The sequence below is a fragment of the Cetorhinus maximus genome, chromosome 23 (assembly GCF_964194155.1).
Source record: "Cetorhinus maximus chromosome 23, sCetMax3.hap1.1, whole genome shotgun sequence".
Classification (NCBI taxonomy): Eukaryota; Metazoa; Chordata; class Chondrichthyes; order Lamniformes; family Cetorhinidae; genus Cetorhinus; species Cetorhinus maximus.
The window spans coordinates 24,555,914-24,578,571 of record NC_135901.1 but is presented as its reverse complement, the minus strand read 5'-3'; the positions used below and the strand labels follow the sequence as shown (position 1 = coordinate 24,578,571).

The 22,658-nt window shown below is 44.6% G+C and overlaps 3 protein-coding genes across 3 annotated transcripts in view; 2 read left to right on the top strand and 1 right to left on the bottom strand.

The window, feature by feature from the left end:
• The window catches only part of LOC144697062 (uncharacterized), a 464,933-nt gene that overhangs the window by 19,248 nt on the left and 423,027 nt on the right, over positions 1 to 22,658 (bottom strand). The window lies entirely within an intron of this gene.
• LOC144697259 (uncharacterized) overlaps positions 1 to 22,658 on the top strand; it is a 488,548-nt gene that overhangs the window by 336,216 nt on the left and 129,674 nt on the right. The gene's annotated exons all lie outside the window — the stretch shown is intronic.
• Positions 14,971 to 16,140, top strand: LOC144697900 (interferon-inducible GTPase 5-like). Its single transcript, XM_078569861.1, has one exon. The coding sequence runs from the start codon at positions 14,971 to 14,973 to the stop codon at positions 16,138 to 16,140; it is 1,170 nt and encodes a 389-aa protein (XP_078425987.1).

Below are 22,658 nucleotides of genomic sequence, written 5' to 3'. Positions count from 1 at the left end.
TAGATCTTTTATCTGGATTTAAGGCTGGATATAAAGCTCCAGTCATTGAACAGACGTCCGGATGTCTGGAAGTGTTCTGTGATCTTGTGGAAGGGTTTGTTTGAAGGGATGCCACCCTGGCTGTGAACTGTTGCTGATGCTGTTTGTACTTTGCTCTGGTTAAAGGTGGTTGGCGAGTGGCGTTTCAGCTGGGTTCACTGTGACATCTTTGTGACACTGGACGTGATGCTGTGCACAGTCAGCATCCTCAGCCTGTGTGCCATCAGCATCGACAGGTAACCGGAGGGCTTTCAATGGCGTTCGCCAGTGCGTAAACAGGCCATTCGGCCCATCTGCTCCGTGCCGGTGTTTCTCCTCCACAAGAGCCCCCTCCCACTCCCTCTTCACCTCACTCCGTTCATGATATCCTTCTATTTCTTTCTCCCTCGTGTGTTTATCGTGCTTCCCCCTTAAATTCATCGATGCTATTCACCTCAACCATTCCCTGGATGTGAGTTCCACATTCTCCCCAATCTTTGGGTAAAGAAGTATCTCCTGAATTCACCATTGGATTTATTTTTAGGAATGTGGGCATCCACTGGCAAGGTCAATATCACCCTTCAACTGAATGACCCATCACTGTTAGGGTTAGAGTCAACCATATCTCTGTGGGTCTATAAAAGGGTTTCCTGTAGTAATTATAGTTCTGATAAACATAGGACTGTACCTTTAACCACAGGGGAGGAAAAGAGGAGAGCGATTCTCCTGAGTATTTATGGGGGCAAAACCTACAGTTTAACTCAAAGCTTGACGGCCCCCAGTGCCCCTGACTTGAAGACCCTCAGTAAATTAGTAACAATAAGGAATATTTTCAACCCAAACCCTCAGTCACAATGCAGAGGTTCACGTTCAATTCACTGAATACAGCCCCGAGAGAGACCATTGCTACCTATGTGGCGAAATTAAAACAACTAATGGAATATTGTGATTTTGGTGAAAGCCTGAATGACATGCTCAGAGATCATTTTGGTCTCTGGTGTGCAAGAGGATGCTATTCAGCGAAGATTGCTGACTGAAGTGGATCTTGATTTTAAGAAAGCGTTAGAAATAGCGCCTGCGATGGGAATCACTGGAAGGGATTCACAAGCGATTCAAGGTGCACAAAATGGTGGCATTTTCCTAGTTGGGCGGGAACGGTCAACTGAAAGTGGCGCGAAAATCCAGGACTCCGCCAGGAAGGGGGAAACAGCCCCCACTAACCGAAAATTGAGGAATCAGTTTATTAGCAAATTCGAAAACTAATTTTTATCGACGTGGAAACAATCACACTCCTAGCGATTGGCAATTTAAAAAGGTGGAGTGTTATTTTTGTCACAAAAGAGGACACATATTGAAACATTGCAATGTGACATTAAACAGGCTTCCAGGCAACAAACAAAGCCCAATGAAATATATAGTGAGGAAGAGCCAGAAACAACCAATTCTGACATTTAATCCTTATTCAACATGAGAGTTGGGAAGACAGAGCCAGTCACTGTCACTTTACAGGTGAATGGGAAACTCTTAATAATGGAAGTAGACACTGGTGCTTCTACCACTGTAGTTGGAAAACACACTTTCAGATATTTAAATAAAGGTGCTCAACAATTAAATTTGGAATAAACTTCCACCAAGTTGAAAACGTACACAGGTGAAGAAATCCAGGTAAAAGGTATCACCAGAGTACCTGCTTATTAAAGAGGAAGAGAGATATCCCAAGAAAATGATGTTCTAAATGTAACCATTGCTGAACCTATGGTTCCTGTTGAAGTTGCTCAACCAAGGACAGACATGCCCGATGTCTCTGTCGGAGTGGAAGACACTGAACCGCCTGTGTCTAATGAGGTACCTGATGTTAATGCGGTTCCAGAGAATATCGTTCCTGCAGAAGAATCGGAAGTCGTGGAGCTTCGACGTTCCACACAGATCAGGAAATCATCTTAAAGACTGAATTTGTAATTTCGTGACCTGTGTAAATATTGTGATGGCATGAGATAAATACAAAAGGTAAAGAAAAGTTTAAGGTGGGGGGGCGGTGTGGCGGCAGTAATTATAGTTCTGGTAAACGTAGGACTGTAGCTTTAAGAATACTCCTGTGTTGTAAGATCACATGATCTGTATAGACCAATGAGTTAGCAGCACGGGGACTCTCGAGGAGAGAATTCTTCTTTAGTTATAGAGTTAGATGCACACATGTAACTGTTGCTGCCGTCTTGTAAATAAAGTTCAACGTTTCCACCAAGCAAAGCTGCCTAGAAAATCAACTCTATCACACTTTCCTTCCCGAAAGTACACCAGTGAAACAAACAGGGTATTTATGACAATTGATGGTCACCATTACTGAGACTAGCTTTCAATTCCAGATTTATTAATTGAATTTAAATTCCACCTACCACTGTGGTGGGAATTGAACCCGTGTCCCCCAAAGCATTAGCCTAGGCCTCTGGATTAGTAGTCCAGACATTAATGGTATGCCGCCATCTCACCTTTTAGTGACAATCAAATATTGATAGCCCTTAGTTCTGGTCTCACCCCACACAAATAGAAAGACTTTCTCTACCCTATCGAAAAACCCCTTTCATCATCTTAATCAGGTCACCCCTCAGCTTTCTCATTTCTAGAGAAAAGAGCCCCAGCCTGTTGAGTCTTTCCTGAGAGTTATAACCTCTCGGATTTTGGCAGTGTAGGAAATGCAGAATAGATGAAGATTAGCCTCCTTCGGTGCTGTGAAGTCCTGAGAAGATCGGGAAAGGGGCTTTAATTTCACTCCACCTGGCGGAAACTGCACAGCAACAGACTTAAAATGGTAGCGGGCAACTTGCTTCTCCAGCCCTTTTGGCACCAGGTGGCGGGGCTGTGACAGGAAGAATAAAAAAGAGGCATATTATCTAAATGGTGAGCGATTGCAGAGCTCTGAGATGCAGAGGGATCTGAGTGTCCTAGTGCATGAATCACAAAAGGATAATAGCCTTTACATCAAGTAATTAGGAAGACCAATAGAATGTTATTGTTTATTGCGAGGGGAATTGATTGTAGGGAGGTTATGCTTCAGTTCTACGGGGCACTGGTGAGACCATATCTGGAGTACTGTGTACAGTATTGGTCACCTTATTTAAGGAAAGGTGTCAATGTGTTAGAAGCAGTTCAGAGGATGTTTACCAGGCTAATACCAAGAATGCGTGGATTGTCTTCTGAGGAAAGGTTGGACAGGTTAGGCTCGTATCCACTGGAATTTAGATGAGTAAGAGGTGACTTGATTGAAACGTTTAAGATCCCGAGGGGTCTTGACAGGGTGGATGTGGAGAGGATGTTTCCTCTTGTGGGAGAATCTAGAACGAGGGGTCATTGTTTAAAAATAAGGGGTCGCTCATTTAAGACAGAGATGAGGAGAACTTTTTCCTTTCAGAGGGTCGTGAGTCTTTGGAACTCTCTTCCTCAAAAGGTGGTAGATGCAGAGTCTTTGAATATTTCTAAGGCAGAGCTAGATAGATTCTTCGTTAACAAGTGGTTGAAAGGTTATCGGGGGTAGGCAGGAATGTGGGGTTGAGGTGACAATCAGGTCAGCCATGATCTTATTGAATGGCAGAACTGGCAGAACAGAACATGTGGTGTAGGTGCACCCACAGTGCCGTTAGGGAGGGAGTTCCAGGATTTTGACCCAGCGACAGTGAACGAACGGCCGATGTATTTCCAAGTCAGGATGGTGAGTGACTTGGTGAGGAACTTCCAGGTGGTGGTATTCCCACCTATCTGCTACCCTTGTCCTTCTATATGGTCATGGTCATGGGTTTGGGACGTGCTGTCTAAGGAGGCTTGGTGAGTTGCTGCGATGCGTCTTGTAGGTGGTACACTCTGCTGCCACTGTGCATCGGTGGTAGAGGGAATGAATGTTTCAGGTGGAATATGATTGTGTGAAACGCACAGTAATGCACAAGGAAATTTCACCCTGAAAGCATGTTTTTTAAATAATAAAGCAAGACACTGTCCCCTCCAAACACTCCCAGGACAGGTACAGCACGGGGCTAGATACAGAGTAAAGCTCCCTCTACACTGTCCCCATCAAACACTCCCAGGACAGGTACAACACGGGGTTAGATGTACATTTCCCTCTACACCTGCCACTCTGCAGCCTCCTCCAAATGGCTAACATCCTATACCTGTGGTGACATCACTTCCTCAGTCAATCTGTATCCTCCCTTAAATGGCAGGTTGAAAGCAACTCTGCATCGTGGCAGTGTGTCTGATACAAAATGGATCGAAGCCACTCTAACCCATGTCGAATTGAACCCGTGCAGCCTCTACACAAAGCAAACTTGGGCGGGATTTAATTGCAGTGTCTAGAGGTTAAAGGTCAGTCACTTACACCACGCCCAGTACGCACATCCCCTCATTTTAATATTTGAGCTTATTTACTCTTCCGACCTTTATGGGCGGTAGGGTTTCATGCTCCATGGCAACGCTGATCCTCTTAGCTGCCACGTGCTTCCTCCTCCATCTCAGCATGGCATAGATCTGGACATAAACTAACAGTGTCACGATGAAGGAACATAGAAGGAAACAATAGAGGAATATAAGATGAAAGAATGGTTCATGATGGCACAGAAGATCTCGTCCCTTTTATCTAGAAGAGGACAGAGCACATTCCTGGTCTCCATAATTGCAAAAACTATCATTGAGTCACTGGAGAAGATGTAACTAAAGGTTCACAAAGATGGCACTCGAATTACGAGCTTATAACTACCAGGCAAGACTGAACAGGCTGGGACTCTTTCCTCTAGAAAAGAGAAGGCTGAGGGGTGACCTGATAGAAGCCTTTAAAACTATGAAAGAGTTTTGACAGGGTGAACCTAGAGAAGTTGTTTCCACTTTTGGGGTGGGGTGGGGTGGGGGAGGTTAAGGCGGTTGGGGGACCTGAACTAGACGGCCATCAATATAAGATAGTCACTAGTGTTGTATGTGCCTGCATGCCACTGTAATGTAAAGGTGCTCGGCAGAGTAAGGGTTAGAGAGGGACTGGAGAATAGCACCACCCACGGTATGATGTACAAAGTCACATGGTAACAGACTGAGAGAACAGTCTAGAGAGAACACTCTGGAACCAGCCTGCATGGAGGTAGCAGCGCCATGCATTACAGTAACCTGAGATCTGTAAATAGATAAAGAGTTCATGTTTAAATTTACAAGTCTCAAGGTCTCATAGTTGAGACACCACCACGCAGCATAATACAACATGGCAGTGGTGGGATACCAGCACTATCAGCGTCGTACAACAACTAGTAAATCCAATGGGGAATTCAGGAGAAACTTCTTCACACAGAGAGTGGGGAGAATGTGTAACTCACTCCCACAGGGAGTGGTTGAGGTGAATATTATCGATCTTGCAGTGATCTAGGACTGTAGGCTAAATTACATGCTCTATAACTGTAGACTAACTTCCATAGTCTTGAAATGATCTAAAAAAATAGTCAAAGTTGCCTTGTGGCACAATGATCTAGAACCATAGGTTAAGTTGCATTGTAGAACAATGATTTAGATCAACAGTCCAAGTTCCATGGGTTTTTCCTGTGATCTAGAACAATAGGTTGCATTCCACCAGACCGCAAAGTTCTAGAGCAATAGGCCAAGCTGCACGGAAATGTAATGATCTAGACTAATTGGCTGTGTATGGTGTTACCATACACCAAGTAGATTAGTCTGAGTCCTATAGTGTTACAATGATCTAGAACAATAGGCTAAGTTGTATGGAATCGCTATGTCATAGGATTGGATTCTATACCAATTATACCAAATTTGTAAGCTTGTGTGCCAGGGATGTAATGTGAATTTTAGCAAAGAAGTAGCAACTACAAGAAATTAATGGATGCCCTGTTGCCACATGGTTGAGGAGCTCTGAGTGGGGTTAGAACCCTTTCGCGAGTCACTGCATTGCGATGACAAATGGCCCACACGTGCATTGATGACTCTTTTCCTCTCTCTCCCTCTCTGTCGGTTTGGCAGGCGTCTTCATCATCTGCTGGCTGCCGTTTTTCATCACTCACATCCTGAACGTCCACTGCCAGTGGTGCTACATCCCACCAGCGCCTGGTTGGGTTACGTCAACAGCACCATCAACCCCATCATCCACACGAGCTTCAATGCGGAGTTCTGCAAAGCCTTCATGAAGACCTTGCATTGCTGGCTCTGGAACAGGGACTGACTCTGGAACAGGGACTGACCCTGGAACAGGGACTGACGCACAGTCGCTAGCAACTGAGAGCCAAGTGGAAACTGATATCTCCACATGAGAGACACGGGCTTTCAACGATCCCAGACTATAAACACCTTGTCTCTGCTGTCTTCACCACACCATAACAGGAAGCCAGAATGATTACTTCCTGCCAAAGATGGAGGAACATGAGTGCACCACACACTGGCGCCTTCTGAACACGACAATAAAAGGATGAGTGCTCACACCACAATGTTATGTAGTTTACATACAGTCTCTCTACACCTAAACACCTTCCATCACTACCTGCTCTGAGTTTAGTTGTTGCGTTCCTTACTGAAGTTCCCACTTCCTGGCACCCAAGCTAGTATCCTCAGAATTAAACGCAACCCTTGATCATTGTGCCACCACGAAATGTAACGTATGGGTCATGTGGAGATGAGCAGAGAGACATTAGCCCAAACCTAAAGGTGGCAGGTCCCTTATTTTCCATTCATTCATGGCTGGCATTTATTGCCCCTCCCTCATTTCCCCTTGAGAAGATGATGGGGATTTGCCTTCTTGAATTCCACTGAATGGCTTGCTGGGCCATTGCAGAGGGCAGCTAGGAGTCAACCACATTGCTGTGGTTCTGGAATCACATGCAGGCCAGACCGGGTAAGGATGGCAGATTTCCTTCTCTAAAGGACATTAATGAACCAGATGGGTTTTTACAACAAGAATGATAGTATCATGATCACTGTTAATTCCAGATTTATTTAATTAACCTAATTTAAATTCCTTCCTGCCATGGTGGGATTTGAACCCACCTCTCTAGATTATTAGCCCAGTGACATGACCACAAGGCTACTGTTCAACTCAATGGAGTTGATAAGGTGGTAATAAAAGCATATGGGTTCCTTGAGTTTATAAATGGAGGCACAGAATATAAAAGCAATATGATTGTACAAGAACTTGCATGACTGTTCTTTCAGAGAGCCAGCACAGCCATAATGGGCCAAATGGCCATCTTCTGTGCTCTAATTTAATGGCAACGCAAGCCTTTTCTTCTCCTTAATCCACTCCTTGATAGACATAATGCCTCAAAGCAGCGAATAGACTGAGAAATATACGCAATTACCCTGATTCCCGTTTGGGTAGAGATGTGACCTCTGTCCTTGTCTCACTTTATAGATTGTGATGGAAAGCTCAAATCTTTATACACCTCTAGTCATGCACACTGTGCTAGATGATTCAGCAAAGCTGTCCCAGAAACTAGATGGTGCCTCAAAAAATACCAGAGGCCAATCTGTCCACCATCAAGTTAGAATTTGAGACAATAGGTGATCATTTTTATTTTAAAAATTCGTTCACAGGATGTGGGCTTCGTTGGCTGGGCCAGCATTTATTGCCCATCCCTAATTGCCCCTTGAGAAGGTGGTGATGAGCTGCCTTCTTGAACCGCTGCAGTCCATGTGGTGTAGGTACACCCACAGTGCTGTTAGGGAGGGAGTTCCAGGATTTTGACACAGTGACAGTGAAGGAACGGCGATATATTTCCAAGTCCTGATTTCCCCCCGGGCTGGAGAGGCAGAACGGACGGGGGTCACAGTCTCAGGATAAAGGGTTGACAGTTTTGGACTGAGATGAGGAGAAACTTCTTCGCTCAGTGCATTGTGAACCTTCGGAATTCCCTGCCCTAAAAAATTGTAGATGCTCAGTCGTTGATTTTTTTAAGACTGAGATTGATAAGTTTTTGGATATTAAGGGATATGGGGATATGTCGGGCGAGGAAGTGGAGTGAGGTAGAAGATCAGCTACGATCGTATTGAATGGCAGAACAGTTCCGAGGGGCTGAATATTCTCCTTCTGCTCAATGCTGGCCCCTTCTTGCCTAATAATCTATTGTCTGACTGATTAAACTTCGCCATTCAATAGAACATTAGCAGTGCACTCAGCTAAATTGTACAGTGACACACTAAACTCAGGAGCATCTTAGGGGGATGAGCAATTTGAACTATTTCATTAAGTAACATTCGTGAATCGTTAAGTGCCAGTCAATGACAATTGCCAACAAGAGAGAATCTAACCATCACCCCTTGATGTTCAATGACATTACCATCACTGAATCCCCCACTATCAACATCCTGAGAGGTTACCTTTGACCAGAAACTGTACTGGACTAGCTATATAAATACTGTAGCTACAAGAGCTACAGATTGGGAATTCTGAGGTGAGTAACTCACCTCCTGACTCCCCAAAGCCTGTCCACTATCTACAAGGCACAAGTCAGGAGTGTGATAGAATACTCTTCATTGCCTGTATGAGGGCAGCTCCCACAGCACACAAGAAGCTCGACACCATCCAGGACAAAGCAGCCCGTTTGAATGGCACCACATCCACAAACATTCACCCCCTCCACCAGCGACGCACAGTGGCAGCAGTGTGCCCCATCTACAAGATGCACTGCAGCAACTCACCAAGGATCCTTCGACAGTACGTCCCAAACCTGCAATCTGCACTGCCTCGAAGGACAAGGGCAGCAGATAAATGGGAACACCACCACCTGGAAGTTCTGCTCCACGTCACATTCTATCCTGACTTGGAAATATATCACCGTTCCTTCACTATTACTGGAACTCCCTTCCTAACAGCACTCTGGGTGTACCTACACCACAGAGACTGCAGCTGTTCAAGAAGACAGCTCACCGCCACCTCCTCAAGGGCAATTAGGAATGGGCAATAAATGAAAGAATAAAAAAACAATTTTACAACAGGACAAACTATCTTTAAGTTTAAAAAAAAGTTTTTAATTTTAACCATACCAATTCCTAGCCCTGTGTATATATGGCTAGAGGATTAGGGTATAAATCGGCATACATTGATAGAGACAACTAGAAGATGGCCAGAAATCATTGATCCATCCCAATAATTTCTTAGTTCCACAGGAAGGTGGTTTGCATGGAGCACATCAAAGTTAACAAATAATTCAGTTGAAGAGAATTAGCTTCTGAATGCCAACTGGAGAAGACAGGGCCTCAGTTTAATGTGTCATCCGATTGTCATCCCTCCAACAGTGCAGCACTCCATCAGTACTCACCCTCTGACTGTGCAGCACTCCCTCAGTACTTGCACTCTGACAGGGCAGAGCTTCCTTAGTACTGACCCTCCAATAGTGCAGCACTCCCTTAGAACTGACCCTCCAATAGTGCAGCGCTCCCTTAGTACTGACCCTCCAACAGTGCAGCGCTCCAACAGTGCTGACCCTGTGACAGTGCAGCACTCCCTCAGTACTGGCCCTCTGACAGTGCAGATCATCCTCAGTACTGGCCCTCTGACAGTGCAGCACTCCTTCAGTACTGGCCCTCTGACAGTGCAGATCATCCTCAGTACTGGCCCTCTGACAGTGCAGCATCCCCTCAGTACAGACCGTCCGACAGGGCGGTGCTCCCTCAGTACATCGCTCCTTCACTGCTGACTCTCTAAGAGGCAGCATTCCCTCTGTACTGACCCCCCACCCTTCCAACACTGCAGCACTCTCTCAGTACTGACCCTCCAACAATGCAGCGCTCCCTCAATGCTGACCCTCTAACAGTGCAGCGCTCCCTCAGTTCTGACCCTCTGACAGTGCAGCACTCCCACTGTACTGACCCTCTGACAGTGCAGATCATCCTCAGTACTGACCGTCTGACAGGGCAACACACCCTCAGTACTGGCACTGGGGAGTGTGAGACTTGATGTTGTGCTCATGTCTTTGGAGTGGGACTACAGATCTACAAACTTTTAATTCGGGGGCGAGATCGCTACCCCTTGCATCCTGACTACTATTTAACTGTTGTGTCCCAAGGGGGTGGCTATTTCACTTGACCATTATCATGTCTAAGTGGATGCAACATTTCACAGCGTGTTTCTGAGTCAAGTTAGTCACTTTGGATGCCCCTTTGCTTCCATTAACCAATAATTGGCTCAATGAGATGGTGGAGATGTTACATAATAAATATTCTGAGAGGTGACAATGAGTCAATGGAAACTGGGCTGCACCTTTTACAAATTGACTTAGGTGCTTCAGTTAAGTAGTCAGAAGACATCAATTAGCATTATATAAAAGCTGTGGGAGCATTTGGCAGAGTTGCGTGATTGGATGGTTAGTGGAGGATCTTTAACCAGGTAAGTGGATGATGGGAGTAGTTCTCAGCTGGGTCCGAAATGGGCTTTCATTTGAAGACAAACAGGAAATGTTGGGAACAATCAGCAGGTTGGGTACTATCTGTGGGTAGAAAGGAGACAAAAAGTAGAGTTAATGTTTCAGGTTGATGGCCTCTTATCAGAACTAAGTAAAATTAGAAATGGAATAGGTTTTCAGCAAGTGGAGACGATTGTTTTCAAAATTGAAATGTAAGTGATTGAAGGATGAGAGGTTTCATGGTGTGGTGTCAAGGGAATTACTTTTGGGATAAGTAAAGAAACAAAATGTGGTCTATAGGTGTGAATGGCAGAATTTTTAAGAGCAGCTGTTATCTGAAAGCAAAAAAAGAGTAAAAGTGAAACTGGCAAAAGAAACAAAATGGGGGCAGAGATTAGTCTGAAAATATTGAACTTTGAAGGCTGCAGCCAGTATCTGATTTGAAAGATGAAATGCTGTTCCTTGGGCTTCATTGGAATAGTGGAGCAGGCTGAGGACAGAGGTTGGAGTGAAAGCAAAGTAGAGAATTAAAATGGCTGGTAAGTTTTTGTGAACTATTGAGGAAAAAAACCCACTGTTTTCCCCCTCACCTCTTGTTCATAGCACTACTATCCGTTTTTAGCATGCTTGTACTTCTGTGGTGAGTGAGGAACCTAACGCTCTTGAAGCAACGTTCCCTTTGCATTTTTGGCAATTTGAATTGCTGAGTAGCTCCTTTTCTATCCTTCCACTAAACAAATTAGGGAGGCTCTGTTTGTTTCCAGTGAGCTCAGAGACTTGTCCAAAGCCATTAAAGTTTCTTTGTGAATGTTTGATTCATGGAATAACATGTCCAAGAGGAAGGAGCCTAGTTGTGTTGGTTTATTTGCAAGAGCTACCTCTTTGTCCTGTAATTGTTACTAGTAATGCAGAGCAGATTCTCCTTTAATATGCTAATGTTTGTTGGAGCTGTTGGCCTCCAGACAAAACCAGAAAGCTGATTTGAAATTGAGATAGAAATGGTTTGTGGGAGAGGGAAGGTGATGTTGGGTGTCTAATTAATTTCCAGTCCCTTTTTTTAAGCACGATGTAATCTTTCAGTTGAATAATGCTGTCTTGGTGGAGATATAATATGTTAAATCTAAATGTGCTAAGCACTGCAGTGATAGATTAATCAGGCCATTGAGCAGCTTTGCACAATTAATTTGATTTGAAATGCTATTGATTTTCCCTACAAATAATGATGCTCATTAATTTAAGTTACTAGTCTAGAGTTCTGACTGAGTTGTAATGTTACCTTATTTTACAATGAAAAATCTGACTGTTCAAAATTGGTTATTCTGGCTTGATTTTTTTGAGGATTACCCAATCTTGTTCCATAGTACTTAGCTTTTAGATGCTGACTGGGGTCTTTAAACATACAAATGTGATTATAATGTGTTTCCACTTGTGCGTGAGACCAGAACTAGGGATCATCGATATAAGATTGTCACTAATAAATCCAGTGGGGAATTCAGGAGAAACTTCACCCAGAGAGTGGGGGAGAATGTGGAGCTCGCTCCCACAGGGAGTGGTTGAGGTGTATAGTGTAGATGTATTTATCCATCTTCTCCCTTTTAAATACATGAGAAATGGAAATAGAAGTATACTGAGCTGGGTGGGAGGAGGCTTGACTGGAGCATCACACTGGTGTGGGCAGGAGGGGTTGTTTGAGTTTTCCCTATGTTTCAAAGAAAATATTGATCGATATATTCTCTAGTTTCACAATGATTCCTGGGATGAAGAGCTGTAGCTATAAGGATAGGTTGGGACTCTGTTGGAGAAAAGAGACTTGATAGGTATTCAAGATCCTGAGGGGTATGGACAGGGTAAATAGTGAGAAACTGTTCCCGCTCAGAACATCAAGAACTGGAAAGCACTGGTTCAAAATAATTGGGGCGGTGGTGGGGGGAAAGGAGTAAACGTGATGAAAAGATTTTTCACCCAGAGGGTGGTTGGAGTCTGGAACGAACTTCCTGAAAGGGTGGTGGAGTCAGGTTCAACCGAACTATTCAAAGGGGAGTTGTATTGCTCCCTGAAAAGTGTATGAGGTTACAGGTGATAAAGCAAAGGAGTGGGACTAGGGAGAATGCTCTTTCAGAGAGCCAGTGCAGGCACAACGGGCCAAAATTTGTCCTCCTGCACTGTAAAGATACTTTTGGCATTATATCACAGTATTTCTTGGACTGATGTGCAAATCAAAAGGTGGAATTTGAGTGGTCTGTTTAGTTAAATGCTGTCAGAATTGACTTCCCCTGGTCAGTGACCCGGATAGCCTGCTTGAGATCTTTTGAAGAAATGATTTACCTGCACACTAACATAGACAACTGATCATAGAGGGCCCTGTGCCTTTCGGTTGACCTCTCTACATCAGAGTAGAAATGGGTTTGGTTGACTTCTTACATATGAGACTTGCCTCCATTAGATGTAATTAATCCAGCGTTTATTTACACTGCCATCCAGCTGAATGCTCGACCATCACGGTTGACCATCTGCAGGCTAAACAGTTTCTGCATTTGTACAGTATGGGGAGGCCGTTCAGCCCATCCTGAATGTACTGACTCTTATCTGATTAGTTCCGCTCTTGTTGTGTTCCCTGTGGCCTTAAAGTTCCACAAATAGGAATATTCATTTTAGAATCTGCTGCTGCCATCATTTCACAAACGTTTTTTTTAAAGCTTTCTCGTGTTGCTACGGTTTCTTCAGCAGTCCCCGTTTAAAATCTAACTCTGCTGCCATTGAACGGTTTGTGATATTTTTTGAGAACCTCATGTCCTCTTAAGCTTCTCCATTCTCAAGAGAGCAATCCCAGTTTCTCCATTTTTCACCTGTACGAGGAAAAGCTGATGATACCAAGGACTACAGAAGACAGATTTGAGATTTTAGGTAAGAGATAGGGGGTGGGGGTTGGGGGGTGGAAGAGAAGTGTGAAGAGCATTTTTATTTTTTAACACTGCGAGGGGTGGTGGAAGCAGAGGTGATGAATGATTTCAAAAGTGGTGGCAATTTTCCCCCAAGCCTCAGTTTTGATGTGATTCAATTTTTATTAACCACTCCACAGCAAACTCGAGGGCAGAATCGGAGGAGTAGTTTATTTTACACGTACAAAGCAGGAAGGGGGGTTTGCCACAACACACCACCTCCCCACCCACTTTTACATTCATACAAAAGAGGGATAAAGGAAGAAGTACAGGGCAAAGACCACAGAAAATAAAAGTTATTTCACTGGAGTCCAGAATCAAAGGTCCAATGATGTATTCCTGAGTCGGCAGGTTGAAGACTAATGCTGGATAATTCACTTTTTCAGTGCGCAGAACTTCCATGATGAGATGGGCACATGGAGATGAATTAGTCTTGTAGGCGCTGGTACAGTAAGTTCCAGTAGAAACAGTAGATGGGGCCAGGGTAATTTAAATTTGGACAGTCTTTGCTGTGCTGCCACTTGCTCTATGGAAGATGGCAATATGCTTCACAGCCCCACAAGGCAGGGTAACTGGTTCTCCCAGCTAGGGTGGTGGGGGAAATCATGTGATATGATTCGCACTTCTCCACTTTGGTTCGGACAAAGGATTTATATTCCTTTGTCTGGGTTCTTGATGGTAAGTGTTTCCATCACTAATAGTTTCCAAGAGGTTTTGGGGTCCTTTGAACTATCAGACTGGTCATCTCTGTTGGCCAGGCCTTGGCCTTAGAAAGGTCTTTGTACAATTCCCTTGGATTTGATCTCTGCAGTCACAACAATCATTGGCATCTCTTCAGAGATAACGAGGTGGCAGCTGTTCTGAGTGCCAGGAAGTTCCTTTTGTTTGAGTCAGCCAGCAATGGCTCCAGTCATTTGAAAGCCTTTATCCAGTTATTTAAAAAATATGTAATTTAGCCATAAGTTTTATAAAAATACAGTGAGGTCTTGGTTACAGGACAGCAGAATTTGCAGGACTACAGAGAATGGCACTAGCTGAATTGCTCAGTTGACACATCGAATGGCCTCCTTGTGTGACAAATCTTGTCATTGTATCTAGCAGACTAGCACGCAAGGGATTAAAATCAGGCCTCCATCTATACAAAGTGACCTGTCTGTATCCTCAAGGCCTGAGAAAAAGGTGACTTCCCTCAGTTGGCCTTGAGTTAAATTTTTTATTCATTCATGGGGTGTGGGTGTCGCTGGCTAGGCCAGCATTTTCAGGGGGCATTTTAGAATTAACTGCCTGTAGGCCAGACCAGGTAAGGACAGCAGCAGATTTCCTTCCCTCCCGAAAGGGCATTAGTGAACCAGATGGGTTCATGGCCGTCACTAAATTTTTAGTTCCAGATTTTTATTGAATTCTAATTCCACCATCTGCCATGACAGGATTTGAACCTGGGTCCATAGGGCATTGCCCTGGGTCTATGGATTAGTAGTCTATGATGATTCCACTATGCCACCACCTCCAATCCCCCTCTCCTCCCACGTGTTTGTGGGTCTTAGAAATGGAAGGAGGACTCTTGGAGTTCAAAGATGTTTTCATTCTTTGTTCTAAGTTGTACATTAGATTCTAACTATGGTTTATTTTTCTCCCAGTTTACGAGCATGGATTTGGAAATTGCAGGGATTATAGGAAGGTTTTCAGATTCCATGATCCGTGGCGGGATATCCGAAGTGGCATCTTTGGTGAAAGCTGAGAGGAGCAGAATGGAAAGCGTGACGGTTCATGTGGCGGTCACCGGGACCCCGAGAGTGGGGAAGTCTGCCTTCATTAATTCCGTCATGGGTTTCAAGGATGGCGAAGATGGCGCGGCACCCACCAGCCCCACCCAACAGCTGGCAAAGCCGGCGCCTTACAGCCGGCCGGGAAACCCCAGCTCCGTGTTCTGGGAGCTGCCCAGCATTGAGGGGGCCAACTTCTCGTCCGGCGACTACCTGAAGGCAGTGGAGGTCGACAAGTACGTCGGCTTCTTCATCCTGTCATCGACGTGGTTCACGAAGGAGGCCGCAGCCCTTGCCAGCGAGCTCAGGCGGGTTGGCAAGCAGTTCTACCTCATCCGCACCAAGATTGACTTGAACGCTCCTGACTACAAGGACAAGAAGCTCACTGAGGACATCCTGCGTGTTGTCACTGCCGACCACTTTGCAAACCTGGACATGGAATACGCGACTGCTCGCTTCTTCTGTGTCTCCTCCTACCATGTTGACAGGTTCGACTTTCTGAAGTGCATCCAGGCTCTGCAGAGAAATTCCTCGCCTCCACTCCAGAAACACGCCCTGCTGCTCTCCCTGCACTACCTGGCCAACAAGATGGAGCTGAAGGACTCTATGAGGGAGTTAATTCCGCTGTCGGCGGTCTACAGCTGCGTCATCGACCCTGTCCCGGTCGAACAGCTGCCTTACCAGGCCAATGTCCACTTTCTGTACAACGAGATCCGGCTTTACCGGGTCTTGTTCGAGCTGGACCACCCAGCCTTGAGCAAAAAGGCCAAGCTGATTCGCCGGCCGACCGTTGTCCTCTCGGATGAGATCAAGACCATGATGGCGAGGGTGCTGACGGAGGAGGCCGTCTCGGAGGAGCTGCTGAAGTTGACGGAGATGAACGCGCCAGTCTCCCAATACTACATGAAGTGGATTCCCTTCCTCGAGACCCTGCCTGGAGGGAAGCTGGCTGGGGCTTCCACCATCAGCTTGTTGGATACCATGCTGGAGAAGTTTATGGACGATGCCTACCGGATTCAGAGGAAAATGGTGGATGTACGGAGGGGTAAATAACGTTGTTTGAGGCCCAACAATCTAATGGTGTTTGGTACAAATGAAGGGAGAGGAAACCTCAACTTCAGTATCAAAGGCCAACGTTGGTATCCTCTGGTGGGTGACATGGCTTAATTCCCTACTCTTTTCCTCCATAGTCTGCAATATAACCTTGTTGCAGGGGTATTCCATGCTCTGCCAGTCCAAGATTGTTAATGCACAATGCCTTCACTTTTGAAAGCACAAAACATATCTATTTCATCCCAAGACCTTCACCTGTCAAAACTACTAAATGAGTATGGCTTGCAGATGAAATTCTACTTGGCAGTCCACATGGGCATGGGCCAAAATTGAATGCTAGGCACTACAAGACTCGTATTTCACTGCAGCTGGTAGCTACCATGCTAGGTGGGTGTGAAGTTTCGCCTAAGCACATTACTGCAACCCTCGAGCTGTTGTCAATGCAAAAAATGTGTTTTTTAAAAAAAAAGCTTCAACATTTTGATAACTGCTGCATGTAACCTGTTCGTCATCCCCTTTTTCACTTTCCTGTTCAAGCATTTCCTGTAAATACTGTTTTCATAAATGCAGGTTTGTATGTGGGTCATCAAAGACTTTTGTAATGAAGCTGTCTGTCACCCGTGAGGAATTGATTTATTAAAATGAATAACTTGTTATGCAATTTATCCTGGAGTCAGCAACCTTGGATTTTTTTCTCTCTGATAACTGTGTAATTATGTTTCTGTAAAACTGGATTAGGTATACACACGTACAGAACTTCAAAAGCAATTTTTGATTTGCAGCATCGTGAAGCTATTTGGCCCATGTCTGTGCCAACTTGGATTGGACCCTAGCCTTGTGGGTTACAGCATGACATGCAGATTTCCAAGCACACCTTTTTTGGGAAGTGGTGGTGTAGTGGTATTGTCACCGAGCTGGTATTCCAGAGACCCAGGGTAATGCTCTTGGGACCTATGTTCACATCCCAATGGTGAAATTTGAATTCAATTTAAATTTTAAAAAACAAGACCCCACGTCTGAACATTTTTTCTTGTTGTAAAGTCCAATCTGGTTCACTGACCTTCAGATGCCCTTATCTGGCCCACGTGTGACTCCACATCCACAGCAATGTGGTTGACTCTTAATGTCTGAACAAGGGCAATTAGGGATGGGCAATAAATGCTGGCCTAGCCAGCGATGTCCACATCCAATAAATGTCTATAAAGTTGCTGCCCCTACCCCCATCATATATAAATTTCTAAAAATTCATTTGTAGGATGTGGGCTTTGCTGGCTGGGCCAGCATTTATTACCCATCCCTAGTTGCCCTTGAGGGTAGTAGTGAGCTGCCTTGAACCGCTGCAGTACATGTGGTAGATACGCCCACAGCGCTGTTAGGGAGGGAGTTCCAGGAGTTTGACCCAATGACAGTGAAGGAACGGCCAATATATTTCCAACTCGGGATGATGAGTCCCAATGATGGAAACTTCCAAGTGGTGGTGTTCCCATGTGTCTGCTGCCCTTGACGTTCTAGGTGGTTGTGGGTTTGGAAAGTGCTGCTAAAGGGGGTTTGGTGAATTCCTGCAGTGTCTTGTAGATGGTACACACTGCTGCTACTCAGTGGTAGAGGGAGTGAATGTTTGTGAATGGGATGCCAATCAAGTGGGGCTGATTTGTCCTGGATGGTGTCAAGCTTCTTGTGTTGTGGGAGCTGCATTCATCCAGACAAGTGGATCATCATAATCCTGACTTGTGCCTTGCAGATGGTGGACAGGCTTTGGAGTCAGGAGATGAGTTACTTATCACATGGTTCCTGGCCTCTGACCTCTCGTAGCCACAGTATTTATATGGCTAGTTCAGTTCCTTTGCCCATATAATCCTTCTGCCAATGACATTAAATGTGTCTCCTGGTTGTTGAAGGATTCCAACATTCCCCTTGGTGAGGTCAATCTGTGGGCAATGGTGGGCAGGTAGCAAATGATCCATTCAGAGGGGTGCCTTCACTTGGTGTACCTTTGGCTTTGAAGGCCAAGTGATAGGTTCTGCCTCAGGCACTGCACCATGAAGCTGCCAAGTGACATTGGGGATTGTTGCTATTTGTGGCATAGCATGCCACCCAGGTGCAATTGTCGATGGTTAGGGCCTTCGTGTCATGGCTACAAGCATCCTTGAACCATTGCTTTGATTGTCCACTAGTCATTTGGCTCCCTGTACCCTGCTACAAAGAAGGCCCTTGGGAGTGTGACCATCTTCCATTGTTATAACCACAGCCAGTGTTAATTGCTGTGCAAACCAAATCTCAGGGAAACTTGTCTTATGGACTATACCCTTTTATTCTAAAAACAAGGCGATGTACTGATCTCAGTAAAAAGTCCAGTAGCACTTTTACTTATTAAAATCCCAAAAGTTTTATTAGCAACAATAAAAAGAAACTTAATAACAAGATTAGTTACACCATTAACGTTAGTTTTTTTTTAAAAAAACATTCTCCAAAAAAAAGGAAAATTCTACTTGGTCAAACCTACAAGTAAACACCTCCCAGGCAACAGTCCCTTTATAGATGATTAACTATAAAATCCAGTAATATTACACAAGGAAAAGTGTTATAGCTTTAATAAAGGCATAGCACATGACCTCTACCCTCTTCCACTCTACATTGAGATCCACTTCAGAATAAAACTGCTTCTTGCAGCCCAAGACTTTTCTGTTGACTGGATGGCTGGTTCAAGTGGCATCCTCTCCGGGCCCAGAGCTCCAGCTATCTCTAATCCTAAACTCTTCCCCTTCAATCCCAGTTCCATTGTTCTCACACCTCTTTGACCCTCAAATCCTTCCACACAAAATCTTTTTATGTCTCTGTCTTGTCTTTGCTTTTTAGATCAATGAAATATACTCGCCCCACTACTCTTTACCTATGGAACTCCCGCGAAATGTAAAGCTGCTGTTTGGTACCTCAGACTCCCCTTTGATATTCAAACAAACTCTCAACTTCTCTAAAAATGCAAAGTTTAGATGTAACCTATCCTTTACATCTTTCAAAACTTAAAGACAACCTGACTCCTATTAATCTCTTGCACACGCACATGTGCACATACTGCCTCTGTTTGAGTATTGACACACTTAGGCAGTCCTCTCAAATACAGAGCTCATGAGGGAAATGGGTACTTCATATCCACTCTGTATCATGGCCCTCTCCATTACAGGTAAAATGCATAATTTTGTACACCATTTACATTCTGCTCCTTGGTCTCCTCGGTTCCAAAGAAAGCAAAATAGGGAACATTTTCTTCAGGAAACCTCTTTGGAAGGGCCATATTTAAGGTGAGATAACAGCCAATAAATTGGATTCCGTTTTAGATGGGAAGCCTGTAAGTTTGAAGTGGGCCTGGAGGATTCTGAAGACTAAACCTCAAATTTTTGCATATTGGCGAACAAAGAATATCATTATCAAGTAGATGAGTCCCTCTGGGTAGCGCCTATGCTAGCAGAATGATTTAATATGCTACACCATCAGCACATTTGACATCTTGACTTCCCAATGTCTGGTGTGTTTGGGGGGAAAAAAATCTGAAAAATGAGTCTCAAATATCCAACCACCTCTATGCAGAATCCCCCAAAAGCACAATTATAAGTAATCATTCCTGCAGTTTATTTTTTAAACTAGAAAGGTCATCCAAGCTTCCTCTTCCCAAGCCAGTAAGCCCAGTGGTGAGGTGCAAATCACTCCAAACCCACTCTGGTGCGCAGGACAGGTCTTTTATATGCCTGAAACCAGACTCCGGAAGCAACTGCAGTACTCGGAGCTCAGTGGAGGCAGGAGACTCCTGAGAGGACGGCGGACACGCTTCAGTGACGTTTCTTCCCACCCACCTCAAGTATTACCGACTCATGTGACCGACCAAAATAGATGGAGGAGGTTCTTTTCTGAAGGTGAAGCCCAGGCGTCTGAAAGAGCGTGCAAACCTGCGGAGGAGCCATCTGCCCCACCCTTCCATCGCCAGCCGCCACTACATGTGGCACAGTCTGCAGATCGTACGCTGGGCTTCTCAGCCATCTTAGAACCCACTGGACTGGAGTGGAAGGGCTGCCCAAGTAGGAGATGTTAAATCACTACACAAATAATCACTTCCTTTCAAAATATTAAACAGGAATTTTATCCAAATAAACATTTTAAAGCTTTCCCCTCTAGCATTGCATTTAAATAGTTTTGAAAAGAAATGCACGCACTGATAAGGGTTGAACCAGAACATTCAGTGACTCGTCTGTCTCAGTACCACTATATTCCAGCTACCAAGGAGCCTTTGATATAAATTTAAACAGTGAAAATACAGCCGTAAGTGAATGGATATTGAGTCTTAATCCCAAAGTGCTGGAAGAGGTTGAGACCTTTTGAATGGAAACTCCGATGGGGAATTTGGAAGAAACTTCATTTCCCAGCGAGTGGTGAGAATGTGGAAATCGCTCCCACAGGAAGGGGTTGAGGTGGATAGCATAGATATGTTTAAAGGGAAGTTGGAGAGACATTAGAGAGAAAGGAACAGAAGGATGTAGTGAGGGGGTGGGAGGAGGCTCATGTGGAGCAGAAATACTGGCATGCAGCAGATGGGCCGAATGGTCTGTTTCTGTGCTGCTGTCGTGTAGAAAAGTCGGCCCTTTCAAATAAAAACCCTGTGGATAAATTTAATCATGTGAAATGTGTAATTTTTTAAGGCCTCAATTTGTATGCTAGACGTTTTAATGAGTTGAAAAATCAAATGGAAATTTGTGTAGAAAGTTTTTGGATATATGTAGGAAAAGAGACTTTAACATTTTGTTTAACAATGCCACAGATGATAGTCAATGAGCCATTACCACTTAGAAGGGAGACCATTTGGCTCATCAAGTCCATACTGGTCCTCCGTAGAGCAATCCAGTCAGTCCCATTCCTCCCGCTCTATCCCTGTACCCCTGCAAGCTTATTTCCATCAGGTTCACACCCAATTTCATTTTGAAATCATTCATCGTCTCTGCTTCCACCACCCTCGTGGGCAGCGAGTTCATTACCACTCACTGTGTAAAAAAGTTCTTCCTCACATCTCCCCTGCATCCCCTGTGCAAAACCTCAAATCTGTGCCCCCTGTACCTCGCTAATGGGAACAGCTTTACTTTGTCTACTTTATCTAAACCTGCCCTAATCTTATTCACCTCTGTCAGTGGAGATGTTAACATTTTTCCCCATAGGAAGTATTGACATGATTGGAACATTAGAACATAAGAAATAGGAACAGGAGTGGACCATTCAGCCCATTCAATAAGATCAGACTGATCCTCTTGTGTTTCGATTTCCACATTCCCATCTAACCCCAGTAACCTTTGATTCCCTTGCCTCATAAGAATCTGTCCACCTCCGCCTTAAAAATATTCAATTACTCCAGCTCCACCATCTTCTGAGGCAGAGAATTCGAAAATCACACAACCCTCTGAGAGAAAATAAATTCTCCTCATCTCTGTCCTAAAAGGGCGACCTCTAATTTTAAAACAGTGCCCCCTAGTTCTGGACTCACCCATAAGAGGAAACATCCTTTTGATATCCACCTTGTCAAGGCCATTCGGGATCTTGTATACACTTCAATCAAATCACCCTGATTTTTGAATACGAAGCCTGACTGTATACCCAGCATAGCTTGTTGGCTAGCAGCCTGGCTGCAGGGTCAGAGGTTGTGTATTCAAGGCCCAGTCCAGTGACTCGAGCCCACAAGCTGGGCTGACACTCCTGATGCAGTACTGAGGGAATGCTGCACTGCCGCATGAGGCTTTCAACCGAGGGCCCCCCATCTGCCCTCTCGGGTGGACGTAAAGGATCGCAAGGGTACTATTCCGAAGAAGAGCAGGGGAATTCTCCCTACTGTGCCATGAGCATTTATCTCTTGTCCAATGACATTGAAAAAAGCAAGTAATCACATTGGTAATCCTACAATGCGACAGTGTTTACACTTCAAAAGTACTTCAATGACTTGTAAAGTGCTTTGGGATGTCATGAAAGGTGCTTTATAAAGGCAACATATCTACCAAATTGTTATGAATAGATAAGAGTTGTGTATTGCTGAGGGGACATGCTGCGAAGATTTTCGTCTTGCACTTAGCAGATTGGTCAAGGTGTTACTTTGGACAATGCACCAAGGGAACTGTTTGCCCCCAGGCTTTTGTTTAATTCTAAAAAAGGCGCAATGCCTGGACATGTTCCTTTTGCCTGCAGAGGACAGGTTCCTGTTTCTGAATATATGTCGCTTCTGCTAAATCTTCTTGATTGGAACCCGTGTCCCCTAAGCGTTAGCCTGGACCGCTGGATTACTAGCCCAGTGACAGTACCACTACACTGCCATCTCCCCCGAAAATCTTTGGGCTACATTTAAGTTTTTAGTGGGTGGTTGCACCTCAAGAAAGTTTAGTGACTCTTGATGGCCTGTGTTGACAACTCTTGTTTTGACATGGAGGCAATTATTTGGCCTTGATTAACCTTCCTGGCGTTGACCGTTAATTAACTTGCCTTCGATATTTCCT